Here is a 13,158-nt window from a genome sequence, read left to right as displayed (position 1 = left end):
CCAAGGACCCTGAAGCTTGCTTTTGTGGAGACGCTTGTGTAGAGCCCCTCCAGTGCTTTCTCACGTTTCATCTTTAGAATGCACCCGAGGATAAATGCATCAAAAGACCCTCAATGCTCTCTTTTCCTTTTTCTTCCTCTTTCTATTAAGTTAAATTAGCTCAGCTCGTTCGAATGGCGCTCACGAAAGCGGTCTTCCATTGGCAGTTGTATCCCATTTGAAATATGTGACCTCAGAGCACGGGGATGTCAAGCTGTGATGTATGTACAGGGATGTTGAGCTGTGATGTCAGCACGGGGATGTTGAGCTGTGATGTCAGCACGGGGATGTTGAGCTGTGATGTCAGCACGGGGATGTTGAGCTGTGATGTCAGCACGGGGATGTTGAGCTGTGATGTATGTACGGGGATGTTGAGCTGTGATGTCAGCACGGGGATCTTGAGCTGTGATGTCAGCACGGGGATGTTGAGCTGTGATGTCAGCACGGGGATGTTGGGCTGTGATGTCAGCACGGGGATGTTGAGCTGTGATGTCAGCACGGGGATGTTGAGCTGTGATGTCAGCACGGGGATGTTGAGCTGTGATGTCAGCACGGGGATGTTGGGCTGTGATGTCAGCACGGGGATGTTGGGCTGTGATGTCAGCACGGGGATGTTGAGCTGTGATGTCGGCACGGGGATGTTGAGCTGTGATGTCGGCACGGGGATGTTGAGCTGTGATGTATGTACGGGGATGTTGAGCTGTGATGTCGGCACGGGGATGTTGAGCTGTGATGTCGGCACGGGGATCTTGAGCTGTGATGTATGTACGGGGATGTTGAGCTGTGATGTCAGCACGGGGATCTTGAGCTGTGATGTATGTACGTCCGTATGTACGAACGTGCCTGGTTAAGCCTCTCTCCCCCTCTTCCCCCAGTCCCTGTCCAGTCGGGTCCAGCTGGAGAAGATGGTGAAGCCGGACGTTCACACGCTGGCCCACCACCTGAAGCAGGAGCGGCTCTACGTGGCCTCGGAGAAGCAGCTGATCCAGAGGCTGAACGCAGAGGTCCTGAAGACGGCCGAGAAGCTCTACCGGGCCGCCTGGATCGCCAAGCAGCAGCGGATCAACCTGGACCGCCTCATCCTCACCAGGTGAGCTGGCCACCTCTGTCCCCGGGGTCTTGTGTCGGTACGGTACCACAAAAATATAAATACGGGTCATGTATAAATACACCTCAGTCTCCGTAATTACTCAGTGCACAGCAAACACAACTGTTGACCCATACGCACCCTTAGCCTGTTAGAGCACGTGCTTGCCTTACAAGTTCCTTAAGGTAGGTTAATGTTTGTCTCTGTTCGGTCCTGTGTGTGTGTGTGTGTGTGTAAACACTGCACAGCGATTACAGTTGAACTTTCCGGAAGGTAATGTTCACAAGAAGCAGGGTTAATTTGCTTGTTATACAAGTTCAATTTGCTTGCTATACAAGTTTTTTATGACATGTTAATGGTTCTCTGTTCCAGTGTGTGCTTATAAGCATTGCCCTAGTGTTACGGTCCAGCTCCCAGTAAAAATGTTCAGTGAACTAAAAGCCAGTGCGGTTTCAAAATGGCACAGCAGTCATGGTGGTGAAGGAGCAGTGTGATTTTTGGCTATTTTCATCCAGGGAAGCAGGGTGACATTACTTACCCCCCGGCTCACGCTTCCTCCAGAGAGTCACCCTGGAGGTCCGGCGTATTCTTGCCCCAGGCTTGTGGCCATTGTGTGCACTCTTAAGGTGCCACTACAGCTCTGTGTTTCTTATTTTTATTTTTAAAAACAAGACAGGCTTGTCTCCAGTACAGTAGGTAAACCCATTTTAGCTCTCCAGTGTATTTTCACGGTTCTTAGGAGTGCCTGCCCTGGCTTCACCAGGAGCAGAAGGACAGTTAAGCGTTCCTGACACCTTCCTGACCCGAAAACCCCTGATAAAACTGACCTGGTTCTGCTGAGCCAGGCCTCTCCTTCCTCCTACGCCATCCTGTTTAAGCAGACAGGAGAACATGGAATCAGTGTGGTTTGAGGTAGCAGTACAGCGGGTCTCTTTGTTAAACAACAGTCTGTACTCCCCCTGCTGGCTGCTGAGCAATCGAGACTTTTTACAGGAGCAGGTGAAAATAGCCTTACACAGCAGATGCATATATCTCGTAGTACTACACGAGGAGGTGCAGTGTACCTGCGAGGGGAGTGTGCCAGGGTGTGGGCCCCTGTCCAGCCTGTCTGCTGTACGCTCTCGGACTGTGACTTGCCCTTGGAGCAATGCGGGTTTAAGGGCCTTGCTCAAGGGTCCAACAGCTGTCTGGATCTTATTGGGGCTACACCGGGGGGCTTGAACCACCAACATTCCAGGTCCCCATCATGTACCCCCCACCCCCACACACACACATTCCTGTTGCCTGTTCATTCTGTACAGCATGTTGGGTGTGTGATTTGGCGCAAAAACGTACATGGATGCATTCCATTATTGGGCTACACGATTTTGTTATTTATGGCCATTGTTGTCATGTTGTTATTATTATTATAATAATAATAATAATAATTATTATTATTATTATTGTTCTGATATTGTTATTATTTTGCTTAAATTATAAACATACTATTAATGTATTGTTAATAGTAGGTTTATGAATACAGTATTTATTGCAGTAGTAGCAGTAGTCATAATAGTAGCAATATTAGTAGTAGTCAGTAGTAGTCAGTAATGGCAGTTGTAATTGTGCGGTAGACATATGTAGATAAAAAAGGAAAGGCCCACTGTGATAAGGCACTCTATTGCTTGCACCATGGAGACTATTAACAATACATCAGCACGGTGCTTTCTCTGATACAAAGCTGCAAGCTCTCTGATATATATACTGTGTTTTACCTCAAATCTATACACTTGGCACATTCTATGTTGTTCTAGCCATGTACATATTATTCTTGTTCCTGCTGAATGAGCTCTTAAGCAAAACATCTTCATCATAAGCCTGGGCTAAACAACTCTGACTGCCGACAAACAGACACAAGCACACGCGATGACTTTAAAGTGGACACAGTCTTCTGCGCATTGTTGCTGTAGAAGTAGTAGTCGTAGTAAGAGGAATAGTAGTAGATATACTCGTAACAGCGGTTGTAGTGATGGTGATGCTCTCTCTCTCTCTCTGGCCCAGTGCGGAGGCGTCCCCAGCAGAATGCTGCCAGCACGCCGGGGTGCTGGAGGACACGCAGTTTGTCGACGGCTACAAGACGCTGGGCTTCCAGGAGAGCGTGTATGGGGAGTTCCTGAGCCGGCTGAGGGAGAACCCGCGGCTGGTGGCCTCCTGCCTGGTGGCGGGGCAGCGGCTGAACCAGGAGCCCGCACAGGGCGTGGTGCACAGCGTCTTCACCTCGCTCTATGGGAACTGCATCATGCCTGAGGACGAGAGCTACCTGCTGCAGGTGAGGACTGCCTCTCTCTCGCTCTCTCTTGCTCTCTCTCGCTCTCTCTCTCTCTCTCTCTCTCTCTCTCTCTCTCTCTCTCGCTCTCTCTCACTCTCTCTCACTCTCTCTCGCTCTCTCTTTCCTTCCCTCTCCCTCTGTAGTGCAGTGGTTCCCAACCATGTTTCTTGAGATACTGTCACCTGATTCTACTAATTATCAGCTCAACAAGGTCTCTAGCTGTTGAATGAAGAATGCGTTGTTAGGGTTGTCAACCTATAAACCTTCCCACTCCCTTTAGGATACTTGTCCAGAGACGACTGTGAATATCACACCAGGCTTGTGTGCATACATGCGTATCTGTTAGTGTTTGTGAGCACGGGTGTGTGTGTGCGTATGTCTGAGCTCTGGAGTGAGGTCACGCAGGGCCTCGGAGACGCTGTGAGACTCGGGTTTAGATAGACAAGTCAAACCTGTCATCAAATACAGCGCCAGTTACAACTGTCGACCAAAGATAACCTGGGGATGGGCTGGCTGGTTTGTGTAAGATGAATCCCACTCTCCCAGAGAGTGAATACTGTGTGGCAAGGAGTCTGGACGTCCCCTGACATACTCCACATTTCATTCCACATTTCATAAAAAATAACCATTGTCGGGGTAATTTGAGATGATATTCAGGAATGCCTGTGTTTAGGAAACGGCGCTTTGACTTTTCAAACTCGGGTAGAAAGTTTGTGTGCATGCTAAAGATGAAGTTGTCATTGTGCACTCCCCAGGTGGTGTATTAACTGAATCCCAAGTTCATTTAATGATTCCTGCTTAATGACGATGGCAAAAACTAATCTTTCTTCCCGGGGTGCCCGTGGGAAGGGGCGTAGCACGTTAGCACAAGATTGTTGTTGCCTTAATTAACATCGGCTAATGCATTAACGTGAACCAGTCATCCACTAATGAATTTACAAAAATTGTAACTAGTGTGTTAACTAATCACAAATAAATGGTTTGGTCGACACCTTAACCCTCAACATTAGTTAATGCATTGATTAATGCATTAGCACACCATTGGTAATTGGATGCTGCTTTTGCTGTGAAAATGTATGATACATGAAGGCTTCAGTGTTCTTTTCTACCTTTGCCATCTGCAGCAAGTTTGGACAGCCTAATGCAGGTTTTGTGGCAGTTGTCCTGTACACTTTGAGCTATTGACCTCACAGTGACACTATGTAGTATTTGCACCAGATGGACAGCAAACCAGTGTTTTATTTTGCACACTGCCTCATTTTTCCAAACTGCAGTGCATGGGATTTGCATGGCTGTAGCCAAGAAAGAAAGAAAGAAAGAAATGCATTGTAGGAGAACTTTAGTTTCAGTAAGTTGTGCAAAAAGTTGTGTTTTTGTTCATTCTAACTTCAACAATTGTTGAATGTGCATACCGTTAGATCATACTGCAGTATGAAAGAACAACCAATTATAAACCTTAATATCAAATGGGTTTTCCTTTAATTAATTAATGCTAATACTAAGCTTATAGAGCAGTGTCCCCTGCATGTCTTTGTACGATGACGTTGAGCGTTTTACTTTGTGTCATTGAAGTGGTAAGAGCAGTTGTCTGGCACTCGAAGGGTTGCCGGCTCAATCCCGCCCTGGGTGTGTCAAAGTTGTCCCTGAGTTAGGTGTCACCTAACCCCCCCAAATGCTCCTGACGGGCTGGTTGGTGCCTTGCATGGCAGCCAGTCGCCATTGGTGTGTGAGTGTATATGAGTAGGTGAATCAATTGTGCAGCACTTTGGAGAAAGGCGCGATATAAATGCCAACCATTTACCATTTGTGTGCGTTTCAGGTGCTGCGGTACCTGATCGAGTTCGAGCTGAAGGAGAGCGACAACCCCCGCCGTCTCCTCCGCCGGGGCACGTGCGCCTTCAGCGTCCTGTTCCGCCTCTTCACCGAGGGCCTGTACGCCGCCAAGCTCTTCCTCACCGCCACCCTCCACGAGCCCATCATGCACCTGCTGGTGGAGGACGAGGACCACCTGGAGACGGACCCGGCCAAACTGACCGAGCGCTACACCCCGGCCCAGCAGGAGCGCCTCTTCGGGGAGAAGGGCTCGGAGGGCTACCGCCGCAAGGTGCAGGCGGCCGTGGAGGTCAACGAGGCCAAGCTGGTGAGCCTGGTCAACAAGTTCATCGGCTCGCTGCGGCAGAACACCTACTGCTTCCCGCACGGGCTGCGCTGGGTGGTGTCGCAGATGTACCGGACGCTGTCGCGGGTGGAGCGGCTGGAGGTGGCCGAGGTGCGGAGCATGTGCACCCACCTGCTGCTCACCTGCTTCATCTGCCCCGCCGTGGTCAACCCCGAGCAGTACGGCATCATCTCCGACGCGCCCGTCAACGAGGTGGCCCGCTTCAACCTCATGCAGGTACACAGGGGACCGCTCCTTACAGGGAGGGTGCGGGGGCTGTCCTCAGTTTTCTGTTTTTTTTCTGATTTGGTAGAGTAAAGGCTTGAATGACCTCTTTATTTGTGTGTCCTGAGTTATTGTTTTTAATTTCTCTCTCTCTCTCAAACTCTCTCAAACTCTCCCTCTCAAACTCTCTCAAACTCTCTCAAACTCTCTCTCTCAAACTCTCTCAAACTCTCTCAAACTCTCTCAAACTCTCTCAAACTCTCTCAAACTCTCTCTAACTCTCTCTAACTCTCTCTAACTCTCTCTGGAAGGTGGGGCAGTTGCTTCAGCAGTTGGCCATGGCAGATGCTGATGAAGCAGATCCTCGTCGGAAGAGCGGCCTGTCCAAGTTTGATAAAGTAAGAGCTTCAGCGAGCGTGTGCATTCCTGCTCCCAAGACACCGCTGATATAAATCATATTCACAAGGCTGATACTCCCCACGAGAGACGCTAACCCTGGGGTCATGCAAATAAAAATGTCTCTCCCTGCTCTCCTTTGACCAATGTGCGATTTCATTGGCTGCTTCGTTCTCTCAGAGCTGTGTGGCTGCCTTCCTGGACGTGGTGATTGGTGGAAGGGCTGTGGAGACCCCGCCCATGTCCACGATGAACCTGCTTGAGGGCCTGAACCGGACAGTTGTGTACATGACGCACAACCAGCTGCTCGCTCTGGTAAGACGGAGGCTAACCCAGCTAACACAGAATGTTCTCACAATGTTACTTGAATGTTTTGTCAATGGTATAACATTGTAACAATGTTTTGTGTTAGCTGGGAAGGCATTTAACGTAATTCATCTTCTCTGTGAGTGAATCAGGCCATGAGGATGTATTGCAGAATGTAACACGTTTTAGCTGCTAATTCACTTTTCTTTTTTCTTTTTTTATATAAAGTGAATGTTCATGTTGACATTAGTAGACATTTTCATGTCAGTTTTAACATGTGTAAATTCTTGAGGAATTGGTGTAATGCATTAATTCAAGGACACTTGGTAACACCCCTTTTTTGAGTTAAATTCAGAAAAATGTCATTACATCATATGTCCAGTTAAGAGGAAGCAAATAATTAAAGTCTGTATTGTAACACAGTGCCGCTCTTTAAGAAAGGCAAGATATAACAGAGAGGCAGTGAGCTGGTGAAAGGTCGAAGACTCCTATTTTGTACAGCCTTCCCAAACGCACAGCCCTCAAAACATATAAAAATGAGGCCCAAAGCCCTGCTCCCTGTATCGATCATGCAGCAGCATTCTTGTGTCAGTGAGGAAAATTCCTGGCAGACAGGGACTGGAGTAACAAGCCTGAACCTGACGCGCGCTGTAGTGTGAGTTAAAGCCTTTTGCTCTGCTAATAACAGGCACGAGGACTGGTCTCCAGGCCTGTGGGCAGCTCGCCCGACGGCCTCTGACCGTGCTGAGTTAACGCTCAGTCTGCCTGCGGGCAGAACCGCACAATTTGCTGACTCAGTGCATTCCCTTCCTTAAGGAGTCTCCTGAATCTCTACACAGTAAAATGTCCAGTGTTAATTCAACTCTTAACAAAGTTTATACGAGTTAACTCTGGCCATAGTGGACTCGTATAAAGTAGAGTTGAATTAACACTGAACATTTTACTAGTCTTCTGTGTAATCTTCCTCAGGAGTTCACAGAGGCTTGCCTCAGCTATTTTCACACTTTTTCTGTTGGGCTGCAAAGAGGCTGGCTCCTTTAGTTCTGGTTCCTGGTTTTGCCATTGTCATTTCTGTTGCACTTACCCGATTCGGCTCAGCCCAGTAGTGTCACTCATTAGTCGGCTATGTACATCTTTCCTAAAAAGACTGTGTAGTGAACTTTAGGGAAAACTTAGATTTTTATATGTAGGCTGACGTATTGCTCTGGTTTGTCTCTTGCACTTTTTTCTTTTTTGGTGTTTGTGCTGCTGCTCGGGTTGTAGACATTGCATCGGAAACCAATTGCACTGTATTACGAGGGCGGCCATTTTGGCTCCGAGCCAACATTTGAGAAGGGAAACACCAGGTAGTGTTTAGGAAAAGTTCTTGCGAGTAAGGGAAGATGAATGGTCACACACTTTACCCTCCCACCCCCGCCCCGCCCCCAGGTGGAGTTTGTGCGGAGCGTGATGACGGGGGACCAGCTGTCTGAGGAGGAACGCCTAGCCCTGGAGACTCTTCTGGCCACTATCCCACAATCCCACGCGGTGAAGAGCAACAGCCTGGAGCTGACCCCCTCCAACACCCCACAGCTCTCCCCGGCCACCACCCCCGCCAACAAGAAGAACCGCCTGCCCATAGGTACCTATTAGAGCCGTCCACGCCCAAGGCCCCGCGTGCATGCTAATGACCACTAACTCTTAAAGTTTTTTTTTTTTTTGCGTGCAGGGTCATCCCAGGATAGTTTAAAAATAAGCCGCAGCGTCTCAGAGGGGAGGGGAGGAGGCGTTTAATGAGTTTCTGTGACCTACACGCGTGGCGGAGGCTCGAAACCAGACACCTTTGAAACCCGGCGCTAGGTTGAGACTCGCCTTCTATTTTCAATTCGTCTTCCATTTTTTTTTTTTTTTTCGCTTTCTTGTAGCCGTATCGTTTATGGGAAAAAATGAACACCTGTCGAGGGTTTAGTGCCTGGCGAGTTAAAATGAGTTGTAGCGCGGAGCCGGCCGCGCTACGAGGGGAAGCTAATGAGGTGCTCATTTAGTTAGAGGAGCAATTAACAACATCTGGAAAGGGGCAATATTACGGCAATGACAACCAATTATATTAGAAAATACAAATGAAGTCCTCTTAATTATAATGGGTGTAGATGAAGAAACGCGCACCTTGGCGTTCTGGAGGGAGATTTATGCGAATGCGGCCTCTTACACGGGAAATTGATGCCTCTCGCGCGTTTGGATTTAAATGGGTTTGTGTTCAAGCAGTGGTTCTCTGCAAAAGTGGAGAGTCCACTTAACAAAAGGCGGTGCGCTATACAACTAGTGCCATCTCTACATTTACGAAGGGTGTTTACTAAAGTATATGATCGGTAATGATTTAATCTTAGACCCCAGTCTAAGAGTACTTTGTTCGCTAGAATATTCAGAACTAGCTTAAACTTGTGCACCACATTATCAGCGTAATGTAATTTCGGCTTGCAGTGAAATAGTGCTGGTACATATGTGATTTTAGCTACAACATTTCATACCTATAAACATGAATTTTGTAAGATCCTGTCAATTTCATTTAATTCTAATCAGGGAAATTTAGATAATGAGTATTTGTTGTTGAAGGCACAGGGTATATTGCTTTGCACTGGAACGGTTTCCCCACACAATGAACTCTGTCACTGGCCAAAAGGGGAATGTGGTGTGGCCTATGGGTGAATGGGCTTGCCTTTTAAGTTTATTAAGATTTCTTCTGAAAGATTAGTTATTCTACTGGTTTCCGGGTTGGGCTGGACCTTTTGATCTTTGAGAGGCCCAGCTCACCGGTTGATGGAGCAAATATTTTGCCCGTTTTGTGTCCTCTTTCCTCCTCCTCTCCTCCCTCTCACCCCTTCATTTTTTTCTCTCTCTAACTCTTCCTCCTCCGCTGTCAAACATCAGGGCAACAGATAGCGGCCATCACCTCCTGGGACCCCTCCTCTGCCACCCTGTCTGCACACATCCCCTTAGTCACCCCTTTCGGTGGGTAACGTGCTGCCCCAACCCCCCGTGGGGAATATGCCAGAGGAACGGGCACGGCCCCTCCCCGTGTACCCGTCCTGCTTGCCTGCCTGACCATGCCGCCTGCCTGACCATGCTGCCCCAGCCCTGCGCCACCCGTGCCATCCCACGCCACCCTCCCCATGCACTTTTCACCTGCGTGTGTGTGCTCGTGCCCGTGTGCTCGTGCCCCTGTGCTCGTGCCCGTGTGCATCGTCCCCATGCGCCCCCTGCAGCGCCGTGCCAGTCTGATAGCGCCATGCCCGACTGCTGCCTGTGTGCCCCCTGGCCCTCACTGACGTCTACACAGCCCTTTGATTCAGCAGCCTGTACCCTACTGGGACCTGGACGGTCGGTGGTCAAGCCCCAGTGCAGCCATGATAAGCAGCTGTTGGGCCCTTGTCCCCCCCATTGCCCCGGCGGGGTTTGTCCCCTGCTTAGTCTAATCAACTGTAAGTCACTTTGGTTAAAAGCGTCAGATAAATAGCAAATATATTTCAGTTCAGTTCTATTTACTTATTCCTCTTTGAAGTGAGACCCGCAAAAAGGCCTCGCTGCAAAATTGGGAAAGACCAGTGCTGAACATCCCAAAAATAGCAAGTGAAGTTAGAGAAAAACCTCTCTGAAATACATCTCAGCAAGGACTAGGCCATAGAGGTCTCTCCTTTTCTGGCTGACCCTGTGTCAATAGTTCAGGCTAGGCTAAATGCTAATATGGTGGTAAATTGGATTTTATTGGAGCCTATAATCATAGAGGCTGGGTAGATTATAATTTAGACATCGCTGTTTGTTAAATCTGTTATCGTCACTCAGGAACCGTCCTGCTCTTCAGACGGTGTTGAATATTTATGAAACGGGGGGATTAAGATTACGCTTCTCAACATGGGGCGAGGACCGGTTGGTTTAGGGTTTAAAAGTGCACCCAGCTGATTGCTGGTTTGAGCCTTTATTCGTGAGGCCCCACTCTCAAACCCTTGGCTCTCAGCGATTTAGGATTCAAACGTGCGCCCTGGGTGGACTCCATGTTGAGACGCTGCAGTAGAACCCTTGGGCAGGGTGCTAGACTTGAAGTGCGGAGATAAATATCCTCTGCATAATGCCACGCATAAACTTTGTTGGCCTCTTCGGATCTTCCAGAAGCAGGAATAATTCCGCTTTTTTATCCTCGTCCTGCTTCTTCTCCACAGAGCTGTTTTTCGCCGCTCAAGACGGCTGCCTAAACCCACCTTTGTTTGAAATGTCGATTTCTTCCACTCGATTCAAAATGGAGTCTAATCTCTGGCTAATTCTTTTTATTAAACATTGACAATAGTTTGGTTTTGCCAAGTTAGGCGTGTCTTCTCGTGTGATGATGTCACTCATTCGAATGTCTGTCAGCCAATCACAATACAAGGTCAGAACTAACTGTAAATTGTTATTAACATTATATAAGCCAATTTTATATTGACCGCTAACCATGAATACTATCAGTCAATTAGTGAATCATCAACCATGAAGCATTGCTTCTCTGCATTTCCACCAGCCAGGCATCTCCACTTGTCCTCATGCATGTTCCCTGGTGTGCTCTCGAATTCACAAAAGTGATGATTTGTATCCATTTCTATGTTCAGAAATACATTTACTGTCGGCTATAAACAAGAGAAGATGAGCAGAGGTCAAACAGTAACCTGCCAACTATAATCTGTGATAAACAAGAGGCGAGTGAACATATGTCTGAAAATGCTGAGGATCTGCCAGCAGGTGGATGAGCCACCCATGGGCAGAAATGGCAGTGACTGTTTCTGCCATTGTTCATAACTTTGCTTCCAGCCGACTGCTTGTTACTAGTCTAAGCCAAGTTTTTGCTTTGCATCGCTCAACAAAAATGTGTTTTCAACTGAAAAAAGTGTCTCAACACTTCCTCAGTGTTGCACACTGCGGTTTTCTCACACCAAAAATTCTTCATGGATAGTTTTGTTTTTTTTTTATCTTGTTTTTTTTGCTTCACTTCATTACTTTATTTTTGAGTAGTGTTTATATACATGGAGAGCACAGAGGAAAAACTATCAGAATAAATTCAATGGGATTTGTCTTTGAAAGATTATGAATACCAAATTGAAAAAAATGATTAGGAGTTTGGAATCCTGTTACCATAGAGACAACAGTACTTGGCCTTGACAGTCTCCTGCTCTACCCTGAGTAAAGCCAGAGGTAACGTTATCGATAGTGAAGGTTCACGTGAGCCGTGAGGTTGTGGGCCACAAGAAACGTTTGATGGATTCCTAGGAATGCCCATATGTCAGTGTTAAAGAATATATTTGTCCTATGTATCGGCCACATGCCGTACTTCACTACCGATATACATACATAGGGTACAGAAATGCAAATAACGGCCCACTATATCAGCCATCCCATATGTTGGTCAGGCTCTAGTGTGCATTTGCTTGCGTCTGCCTGGCTATCATATGTGCCCATGTGTAGTTTCTGTTTGTGTTGTGGCCATCCTGGATTTCAGTGAGTGAAAGACAGCTTTGCTTTAGATGTTGTGCAAGCCTGTGAACCGCTCCCTGTTTAGCGTCAAAGTTAAAACAACCTTTTCTAATGCCTGCCCCCCCACCCCCACCCCCAGCAGCCTCTCGTAGCCGTAGCCGTTCCAACATTGCCCAGGAGGGGGAGCCAGAGGTCAGCTCCCAGGAGTCCATACAGGAAGTGGTGCCGGAGGAAGTTCTGGTCATATCTTTGGGGACTGCCCCTCAGATAGTTCCTGGGATGATGTCAGAGAACGTGGTAAGAATGTGGTAATGAGCCAGAGGGGAACCCCATGGATTAATGGTATCAGTTTGCTGTCAAATGAAAATAAGAATGGAAAAGATGATGATGATGATTGTTACTACTATTATTACTATTATACATACAATACATTTTGCGTACATTTACATTTACATTTTAGTCATTTGGCAGACGCTTTTAATCCAAAGCGACTTACAAGTGCATAGGTTCTTCCACAAGTTAAAGCAACACATCCATAACTAGGAAAATACACGAGGTGCTGTTCCAAACATATTTTTTGCGGGGGTTAGACAAGAGGGATAGGGGTATCGGAAAGGGGGGGGAAATCAGGAGGTAGGACTAAGGTAAAGTTTTAAAAGGTGTGTTTTTAGTTTGCGTCGAAATAGGGGGAGGGATTCTGCTGTCCTGACAGTGGTATGCATGTCATTCCACCACTGAGAACGGAAAACAGGCGTGAACGTGCAGCTCAACCACCAGGTGCTCGTAGTGAGGGAACCATAAGGCGACCAGAGCTGGCAGACCGGAGTGGTCTAGCTGGGGAGTAGGGAGTGATTAAGGATTGGGGAGTGATTAAGGATTGGTGTACTGTACTGCTGTACTTGTTGAATTTCATGTGCAGACGCTATAATTAAGCCATGGAAGAACTTTTTCTGATAGATTCATTATTACTGAAAGCAGCGATGCACTGAAACCAGTTTGGTTGTTGTGTGAATATTTAAAACAAGGGTTTGTGGTGTGGGCTGTTGGCACAGTGATTAGGGCAGTTAGTAATAGTGACATGAGCTATGTTTCCACAGTGACATGCACTGTTAGCACAGTGATGTGGGTTGTGACCACAGTGATATGGGCCGTTACCACGGTGAC

At 47.5% G+C, this 13,158-nt stretch overlaps 1 protein-coding gene across 11 annotated transcripts in view; it reads left to right on the top strand.

Annotated features, from left to right (window-relative positions):
- gapvd1 (GTPase activating protein and VPS9 domains 1) overlaps positions 1–13,158 on the top strand; it is a 54,370-nt gene that overhangs the window by 10,519 nt on the left and 30,693 nt on the right. For 5 of the 11 annotated variants that reach the window (XM_061259851.1, XM_061259847.1, XM_061259849.1 and 2 more), the window contains exons 2-9: positions 915–1,129; positions 3,167–3,434; positions 5,254–5,829; positions 6,129–6,215; positions 6,394–6,528; positions 7,948–8,140; positions 9,427–9,507; positions 12,134–12,291. In XM_061259851.1, coding sequence (XP_061115835.1) covers positions 945–1,129; positions 3,167–3,434; positions 5,254–5,829; positions 6,129–6,215; positions 6,394–6,528; positions 7,948–8,140; positions 9,427–9,507; positions 12,134–12,291 — 1,683 coding nt within the window. In that variant the 5' untranslated portion in view covers positions 915–944. The remainder of the gene's footprint in view (positions 1–914; positions 1,130–3,166; positions 3,435–5,253; positions 5,830–6,128; positions 6,216–6,393; positions 6,529–7,947; positions 8,141–9,426; positions 9,508–12,133; positions 12,292–13,158) is intronic. The other 6 variants (XM_061259855.1, XM_061259854.1, XM_061259853.1 and 3 more) reach the window with 3 other exon arrangements.

This window comes from Conger conger, chromosome 11 (assembly GCF_963514075.1).
Source record: "Conger conger chromosome 11, fConCon1.1, whole genome shotgun sequence".
Taxonomy (NCBI): domain Eukaryota; kingdom Metazoa; phylum Chordata; class Actinopteri; order Anguilliformes; family Congridae; genus Conger; species Conger conger.
Note: the sequence above shows the minus strand (reverse complement) of the source record. Positions and strands in the feature narration are given on the sequence as shown.